Consider the following 9,033-nt stretch of genomic DNA (forward strand, 5'->3'; position numbering starts at 1 on the left):
TCAATAACCTTTGACCTCAAAACATGAGTCAGTTTCATTACAATGCATATTGAACCTCATCTGCATTCCATGCCATAAAAAATGGGGGAGGGAAACAGTCTGTTTCCACAAAGATCGAGGCATTCAAGTGGTAAGACTTCTAATTGCCTGCTATAACCCCCCAATACATCTGGTGGACCGCCGCAGAGCAACAATGTCCTGTGTTCTAAAGCAGCTATAAATCTACAGACTCAATAGGGACCTCTCTACTCTCAGCTGTGCTGTTAGACAGTCAGACAGGGCGGCCCCTTTCTGCACTCATCTCTATTCAGCACTTAACTATCAGCGCTTCTCACAGACAACTGGTCTTGAGAACTCTTGGGGAAATAAATTCACATATAAAATCTCAGAATCAATTTTAGAAATGTAAGATATTTACCTGATGATCTTCAAGAGTTTCCATAAGTTCCTCATCACATTTAAGAAGTGGGACAGAGGTTTGGTAATGATCTTCGTATGCAAGCTCCATTGATTCCCAAGTTTTACTTATTTCTGTCACAACCTGAAAGAAATTAGGCATGATGAAAAAACAAATATGGTGATTAAAACTGAAAACCATGATTTTAATTTTAGTTCCTTAAAATAAGGTGTTCATTTGTTAATCAAGAAACTCCACATTAAAATGACCAAACGCACTTTCATAATGCTAGAAAATCAACTCATGGAAAAGGTTTTGTGGTTCAGGTAGCTCAATAAAGTTCCCCTTATAGTTTGCCGTTATTACTTTATTCATGTAAATTACTTGATTTGTTTGACCACAATCTTTTAAGTGAAGAAGAACCTTTTCTATGGCCATTTCTTTGACTGCCTCGTCCACTATGTTGCAAACTTCGTCCTCGAACAAATGGAGCTGCAGAGCCAAGAGGTTCTCCAAGGTGGTACTGTCAGTCACTGAGAAGTCCATCTATTTCAAAAGATTGTTTTTCATGATGCAAACTCTCCGATTTTTGTCACGCAGGGAAATAACATAGTGCAGTCTGATGTGTGTATTTATGCACCTGTTTTGTTCTAATTAGCTTCACCCAGTGGCGCTCTCGTACTGCAGGGTTCTGCAGCTGACTCACGGCCCGGAGTGACGTCAACAGGTTCTTTACATAAAGGTCTAACCCAGAATACACATCCCACACGCGAGCCTCTTTGTCAAACTTTCGTATGTCCTACACAGACAGAAGGTTGGTAAACATAATTAGTTATTAGAGGCATCTGTTGCAAACAGCAATGGTGCATGACAGCAAGACAGCAGGAGATATATTCTGGTGTGATGCAGCGCTGTTGGTGACCTCACCTTGGCAAAGCTCCTCAATTCTGCATCCATCTGGTCCACGTTTATCTGCCTCCATTTGGTCATTGTCCAGTTTTCCACACTGCTCTGTATAGATAAAGACACATGCAGAGGGGTCAATGGGTTGAGGGTCCCTAATGGGGACATTTAGAGGCTACAGGGTATTTAAAGAATAGACGACAGCCTCCAAGAGCAAAGGCTGGTCAAGTTTGTGAGTTATTGCAGGGTTGTAGTTGCAGATGAGGCGTTCAAATGTATTTTGCTTGACACTATGCTTTAAGCAACTCACCCTCACATAGACAACACTGTCCCACAGTTCTTTGAGGACAGTGATCTCTCGTCTGCAGAGCTTTATCTCTTTGTAGTCGTGAATGGTGACGTCAAACAGATTTGTGGACTCCTGTAGATCTGCTACCTCTTTCTCCATGTGTCGGACAGCTTTTTCAGCCTAGAAAACAGCACATGGGGATTGTTATCCAGAGTGTACAGGATAATGGAATGTTATTTCATTAATATACCAATGTTTAAACGCATACTTTCTCCAGACTGATGTAGGGATAAGCTGCATTGTAATTAAAGGGCGTTGTCGCTCTGAACATCTCCCTGAATTGGCTTTGTTTCTCCTGAAAAATAAGAAGTAGCCGTTTGATAGCCTTCTACAAATTGGTTCCAAAATACAATTTCTTCAACAATGTACTTGTATAATATCTCTGGATATATGAGCTTAAAGCGAAAGCTTACCTCAAACGTCATGCATCGTCTCCGTATAACCATCACTTCTGCATTCTGCATGGGTGCCACTTCATGCCTCACTTTAAGGGCCAATTTTTTGGCCCCACTCCATTTCTCCGGAAGTTCCTGTGGCGAGAATTGGATTTATTTCGCAGTGGTTGAATGGCGCAAAAATATTCTGTGAATTGATAATCATTTTTTATCAATGTCATCTTATATTGTTTATTATTTGAAATAAAATATAGGAAATAAAATATGGATTATCCATTACGTTCCTTACCTCCAGCTGAAAATAGACCTGGTCTGGTATGGTCACTCCATACTGTTCCAGGAGGGTTATTATGTCCCTGAAAGGCTCAAACATCTTGTCCGTGGCTGTTTGTCTGTCTCTCACAGCCAACAAGTGACTCATCACTTCCACCAAGCCACTGTGGTTTCCTTTAGCCACGGGATGGCCTAGCCCTTGAACAGTGGCTCTTACAAAATTCTGCAGCTCATCAAGACTGGGACAAATAACTGGTGTTACTGTTTGTTCTGTATTCGATAGCTATGCAGAAATGTGTCATTTTACCTGTTAGTGACATAAGTCAAGAGGTGTTCTTTGAAAAGCCAGCTCCACTTCTTTATAGTGTTAAGGAGGCTCACTTTAAAGGGCTTGATGTCCACTCGAAACCATCCATTGAACACCGTAAAGTCTTCAAGCTTGCAAATGTCGGCGTGCAGATCCTCATAGTAATCAATCTATCAAAATGATAACACGTCCGACGTTATAATTTAGACACCTGTCACGTATGGGAAAAGTGATTTATGACTTATAAAAGGCTTCTTACCTGTTCTTTGAAGTTATTGATTGTGGGCGGGCTCTCAAGGAGTGCATCTGCACCACAAGCCTCTGTCCCTTCAGCCGTAGGGACACTTCCATACAGAAGAAACTGGCTCAGAAACTCAGCCCTGTCATCTTGCCAGAGATGGGTGTAGCAATCAAACTTTCTTTGGTAACTAATTGCTTTCTTGATGACGTTCTCCACTCGTTCCATTACCTCTTGTCTCAGGTCTGACAAATCTAGCATATCATCCATTACATCCTGTAGGAGTTATATCACATGACACCTAACATGAGGAGAATTTACTCTTTGAAGAAGAAAACACTACAGTGAGCTAAAAAAAAGAATTGTTATAATCAAAATCTACAGCAGATTACCTGGTAACTCTCGACGCTAAGATGAGCAGCGACTCTGTTGATATTCAACGATGTCTTGAATATGTCTCCGACAAGTCCCTCTATCAGCTCATACAGGCCGTCCCCTGCATCTTGCACCAAGGAGGGGAGGTTGACCATTCCTGAGCATGTCAGCATTAACTGAACCTCAAACAGAGGTGCCTGGTTTGGCCTCGTTTCCATGTTGTCGGTGAGGAACTGAAGAGATTGACGGATGTAGCAGAAGAGCCCCTCCACCACCATCTCATCCACATACTCTAGGTAGGACTGCCATGCTTCTGACGCAGGGTCAGTGTGGAAAAGGACCATATTTTCCTGATGAAATTGTCACAAAAACGGGAAATGTTTGGGCTTGTAACTTGTATGACTTTGATATCTGGGGATAGGGCAGGTTGATACATATATTTTGGTTTGATCTATTTCAGAATAACTAGAGCAGGTATATTTACATGACTTTCCAACATGTCAGGTAGAAACATTTTTCAGTTTAATTGGTCCAATGTATCAAAAGCCTCGGTACTGTAAGTGCTAAATTGTATTATCTTAGTGGAATGGAAGTAGTTCCAAAGCCAAACCCAAACATAAATGCTGAAAATTAATAATAATGAATGCTTTAAGATGCTAAAAGGTTTGGGACCCCTGCTAATAACTTACAGAAGAGCAATACATTCATAATGTACTAGAGGGAATGGTGTCATACGTTTAGCAACACGCACCTGTATCAACTTGTGTATAGAGTCCCCGTCCTTCTTCAAGGCCTCGTTCTTCTTGTTGACGCAGTCTCTCCTGTCTTCCAGCTGTATCAGCGAGCCTCTCTTGTTGTCCTTTCGGGTAAACATGGCCTTTTTGCTCCATTCCTTCATTATTGACTGGATGGCTTCGAAGTTTTCTTTGGCTCCACTGACTCGACATACAAGGTTGTGGACCAGGTCTTTGGTAGTGCTGATGAAGCTCCAGCAGTCCGGATCCTGCCACGTCAGGTCAGACTCTGCTCTTGTCAACCGCACATCAATGGACTCCTGCTCAAGTCTGATGAGAGGAAGTTCCACCTCTAGTACTGTCTGCTTTAGCTTGTTGTACCATTGTACTATCAGCTGCAGACTGCTCACATACTGAAAAATACAAAAAGTGTGGAGAAAGGATATAGCCTGAGCTGCACAAGACAATATAAAAGACATAATGCTTCCCATTTTGCAGGTAGGTCAGCCCATGGACAAAAGTTTGTTTCTTGCCTTTGTGAACATGTCACGCATCTCAAAAACTTTCATTGCAGCTGCAGGGATCTCGATCTGGCCGAGAGTCTGAATATACTTCACATCCTTCAAGACTTCCGTCAGCTAAGGAGTGACATGAAATGAACTGTTATAGTCATAGTGGATCAATGAGGGAATTCATGCATGTCTTTTTTAAGCACAGACATTACTAATTGAGTCTTACAGTAAGTTGGATCATTATTTAGCATTGTAGGATGTCTGCATGATGTGAAATGTGCCTTTTAGTTTGCAGTTTGGGACATTAAACCATTTACCTTTGGATTGAAGTTGAGTGAGATCAGGTCAGATGATGTATCTCTGGAGATAAGGGGCTGGTTCAGGTTGATCAGGCATGCCTGTTCCAAACCGTTACACCAGTCAGAGTAAATGCCTTCCTCATATCGGTCCAGGAGACTCAACATCTCTGTGTACATGTGATGTTCCTTTGCCATCTCTACACCTCTTGCGTGCCTGGAAATATCGCATAATTATGAGAAAATTGTCATTTTTTAAATCTTGTATGTATATACAGTATTTTAATAATTATCTATTAATTAGTCTCACTAGCGAGTGTTTGTAAATAGTACATTCACTGAAAATAGTTTGGTGTTTCTACTGACATATTGAACAGTAATTTGATTTTTTCCCATGGAGTTTGAATTCGTTGTCTGAGCATTTTTGCCCACTTCAAAGCTCCAGATGTGTAAGCTGTGTTCTTAGTCAGACCACTTTCCATCTGTAAACAAAGGGAAGATTGCACAAAATTGTTGCATGGACAATACCGATTGTGCTTTGAATATATATTGGTGATTTTTGTTCCATTACCTGAGTCGACTGGGATTCAAACAGATATTTACATCTTGCCAACTCTTTGCTCAAATGTTGCTGCAGTAGAATGAAGTTGGGACTGAATATCTGTCTTATTTGACTTCTCTCCAGGAAGGGTCCAACAATGGTCAGCATCTAAAAAGAAAAATATAAAAATATTGGTGTCACACCAGTATCTATTCCATTTATAAATAGTATCCAGTTTTGCTTACTTTTAAGGTTGATTCCAGTCCAGAGCAATCCTTGAAGGCCAAGCATAGAAGACTGGCAAGGCGGCACTCCAAGTCCACAATCCTCACTTTGAAATCCTTCAGCTCGTTTTCAAATCCCTTAGTGAGTCAATGATTTGAACATTTAAGTAGCTTTTAATACACCAATGCAAAACTGTGCATTATAAACATGCTGTAGCTGTTCTTAGAAATCTTAATCAGCAATTGATATGGCAATAAACTTCATTTCACCTGAGAGTTGAAATCAAGTGGGTTGTTTTCACTGTGCTTCAACACTTGGCAGTGGTTACTGAACTCTCTGTACATCTGAGCAGCATGCTCACTGTAGATTTTGCCATTGAGTCCAGCAAATTCCAGTTTTTCCATCCTCTGAAAGTCCAGCATCACTTCAAACAAGTCCTGCGAGTATAAAATAGGGTAGTCAAAAATAAAACCACATAAAAATCCTGACCTTGCTGTGACAACTGAATTAAAGGAAATAAAAATCAGTCTCACCTCCAGCTGTTGTATTCGATCGAGGAACTGGTCGAAACGTACAAAAACCATAGCAGATGGGAAATCCCAGGGTGCATGTTTCACATGGTTGGCCAACCTCTCCCTCTGAGTCTGGTAACACTCTCTGAAACATCTGAAGACTTGTGTCACCCTCTTTACCATTTGTTGACTTTCCTCTGGTTCCTCGCGGAGAAGCAGATCCACAGAGAGGTATGTAGAGGCCTAAAGAGATAAAGATTTTACAATTTGTTCAAGCAGACAGCCAATAACTGAATTTAGAGTAAAACCCGTACTGACTGACATGGGCAAAGCATCAGTTTTTTTCTAATAAATGCATTATGTATAACTGTATTCAAAGCAATTTCAAATGTATGTATCACACAATTTATTCCATCTCTACAGCTGTTCAACATGAGGATTCCTACCTGCTCAATGAACAGATTGCACAGCTCCTGCAGTAATACCACGATGCGTGCTGGTTTTTGATAAGACTGGCAGTTGCTCCAGATAAGGAAAATTGTATGTAATAATGCAGGGATGAATTTTTCAAAGAGAGGAAATCCTCCCTTTTCCAGTTGAGACAGTTGTGCATACAGTGGCTGTAGATGAATGTCAATGTCCTTGGCTTCTTGAAGTGCTTTTGATTGAGAAAAAACATCTCAATCAGAAATATTACATTCTGGAAATAACACTATGACTTGCATCAACGATTTGACACGGTGCAAACAAAAAAATGTCTCCTTTGGCTTTGAATAGGGGACAGCTCATCTTACCTTCAAATACATTTCCAATTAGAGCCATGATTGTTGGATGATAGCTGCTATCCATCATCTTTAAGATCTTGGCCATTTTCTGAACAACGTCACTCTGAAGCTACGAGGGAAGATCCCACACATGTTAATCTGAGTGGAATGTCAGGGGATTAAACTTATTTTAGTGAAAATCAGAAGAAAGGGGAAACATACCTGGCAATAAATGTTCTCTATATTGCTCTTCCTGGATGCCCAAAACTTCAGCTCCGCATCCGGCCCTGGATTGCAACCTGTCAGAAGTAAGTCTGACGAATCCTCCTTTAAAATCCTTTGGATCAGATTGGTCCAGTTGATGACCTGGGTCTCTATTGCATGGCCCAGTGCCCTGTCATAGTTATTGTACCTGAGTGTGAAATACATGTTGGGATTGTTTGTTAAATATATACGGTAAACATCATATGCTCAAAAACACAATCCAGAGGCCTGTATCTTCTTACATGTTGAAGGTGCTGAATGAATTTTCAATCCAATCCATCTCTGTTGGAATAGGCAGGATGCTTTTCCCTAAAATCTGTCCCCTGACAACTGATGTCTTACTGCACATCTTCTGTCCATGTAGAACAATGTCTTCAGATATCAGATTGGGCCACATGTGATGGTTTTTGTTGTTTGACAGCAGGGGAACACATACCTTTCAAGAGACAAAATGAATTCAACATACAATAAAGTGTGTTTTCCCAGAAATAGATTTATGGTGGAGGCAGAACAATCACCTGCTCAACTGTACTGGACAGCTGCAACGTTAGTTGAGATGATGGAGACTGGAGGCCAAAAAGCAGAAGTTCCCTGTAGTTTTCAGAGATGACCGGAACAATTCTCTTCTTGAGGATGTAGATTTGTTTGTTTTGAGTATCGAGTGGGACCTACATTTGAAATAACATCAAAAGATTTGACAACAAACATAAATGATACCAATAAAATTGAATCTGTCACACTGAATTCACAAATTGAAATACTTAAATCTAAATGCCCAAAGATTAACGTTAGCTAACGTTAGCTTCCTACGTTAGCTAACGTTAGCTTCCTACTCAAGTGTACACGTGACATCTAGGTTAGCATTAGTGACGTCAGTCACGTAGTATACCAACGCTACCTTCAGGTGATAAAAGACTAACTTATGTAAAAAAAAAAAGACATAAAGTTACCTCTTTAGAAGCAATCAGACAGGATTTATTCGATGCAGAGAAAAATATAACTGTCTCCTTGTCAAAGAAGTTTTTCAACAGCGTTTGGAAGTCTTCGGTGGCGGCCCTCTCGTCCCAGGCCCGGCGGGGGAGTCGCAGCAGCCCGCAGACATTTCCCTCGACAAACTTCACTCGGTCGTCCTCCAGGAAAGACGACACGCGTTCTTCGTCGGACATGATTGCGCGACGACCGCGACATCAATTCAGCTCCCTCCTCGTCTCTTCGTTCCACCAAACGGAGCAGGGGAGAAAAAACTTAAAGAAAAACTGATTCGTGACAACTCCAGAGAGCGTCCACTAAATTAGCTGTTTCATCTCTAGTAGTTACCAGATACTTTATCTGTCTGTTTGCAAATAAGGAGACGAGCTGTAAAGTCCTGGGAGGCGGTTCTGCATTCCGTTGCTTAGCAACGGGCACTCTCTTCAATCACTGCCAGAGGACTGTTTGGCAGGTGTGAAAAACTTTTCTTCTGTTAGCCCTTATACCAATGAGATACATGACAAAATGAACGATGTTTTATTGTATTATTCCTGCTCTTCTATGTGTGTGTGCTAGTGTGTGGGAAGGGTTTGTTGTTTGTTTGTATATGTTAAATACAAAAGCGGAAGAACAGCAGAAATACAATTCAAAGTACATGTTTACTGTATTATGTTTTATTTCCAAATCAAATATATTTTTAGTAGCCCATTATATCTCATATACCACTCTGTGTTACTTTTAAATGGCCATACGCTAGCATTCTGGGGGGGTAAAATCAGTAAAATATTAAATCAACATGTGCATTGCACAACTCATATTGACATACAATTTAACAAAAGAGAAATGAATGTCTGTTTGACGGTTTTACTCAATGTGAAAATCATGACCTGCAGTCATTTTTATTGGGCAGTAGACCAATGAGTAAACTAGTCCCTAAACAGTGGTTCAACATTCCTGGTTTAAAAAGATGCAAATCTGC

The 9,033-nt window shown here is 40.7% G+C and overlaps 1 protein-coding gene across 1 annotated transcript in view; it reads right to left on the reverse strand.

The window, feature by feature from the left end:
- Positions 1-8,764, reverse strand: part of si:dkey-233k19.3 (dynein axonemal heavy chain 11) — a 36,135-nt gene extending 27,371 nt beyond the window's left edge. The window contains exons 1-25 of the mRNA XM_037454174.2: positions 8,036-8,764; positions 7,604-7,753; positions 7,328-7,521; positions 7,044-7,233; positions 6,852-6,951; positions 6,504-6,715; positions 6,079-6,300; positions 5,815-5,982; positions 5,566-5,682; positions 5,351-5,488; positions 5,146-5,261; positions 4,801-4,996; positions 4,505-4,609; positions 3,989-4,384; positions 3,255-3,587; positions 2,884-3,138; positions 2,625-2,794; positions 2,334-2,556; positions 2,063-2,179; positions 1,858-1,944; positions 1,611-1,769; positions 1,325-1,408; positions 1,038-1,196; positions 821-943; positions 419-541 (exon numbers count right to left, since the gene is read on the reverse strand). Coding sequence (XP_037310071.2) covers positions 419-541; positions 821-943; positions 1,038-1,196; positions 1,325-1,408; positions 1,611-1,769; positions 1,858-1,944; positions 2,063-2,179; positions 2,334-2,556; positions 2,625-2,794; positions 2,884-3,138; positions 3,255-3,587; positions 3,989-4,384; positions 4,505-4,609; positions 4,801-4,996; positions 5,146-5,261; positions 5,351-5,488; positions 5,566-5,682; positions 5,815-5,982; positions 6,079-6,300; positions 6,504-6,715; positions 6,852-6,951; positions 7,044-7,233; positions 7,328-7,521; positions 7,604-7,753; positions 8,036-8,251 — 4,353 coding nt within the window. The 5' untranslated portion in view covers positions 8,252-8,764. The remainder of the gene's footprint in view (positions 1-418; positions 542-820; positions 944-1,037; positions 1,197-1,324; positions 1,409-1,610; positions 1,770-1,857; positions 1,945-2,062; positions 2,180-2,333; positions 2,557-2,624; positions 2,795-2,883; positions 3,139-3,254; positions 3,588-3,988; positions 4,385-4,504; positions 4,610-4,800; positions 4,997-5,145; positions 5,262-5,350; positions 5,489-5,565; positions 5,683-5,814; positions 5,983-6,078; positions 6,301-6,503; positions 6,716-6,851; positions 6,952-7,043; positions 7,234-7,327; positions 7,522-7,603; positions 7,754-8,035) is intronic.
- Between the last annotated feature and the right edge of the window lie 269 nt (positions 8,765-9,033).

This window comes from Pungitius pungitius, chromosome 11, assembly GCF_949316345.1.
Source record: "Pungitius pungitius chromosome 11, fPunPun2.1, whole genome shotgun sequence".
NCBI classification, from domain to species: Eukaryota; Metazoa; Chordata; class Actinopteri; order Perciformes; family Gasterosteidae; genus Pungitius; species Pungitius pungitius.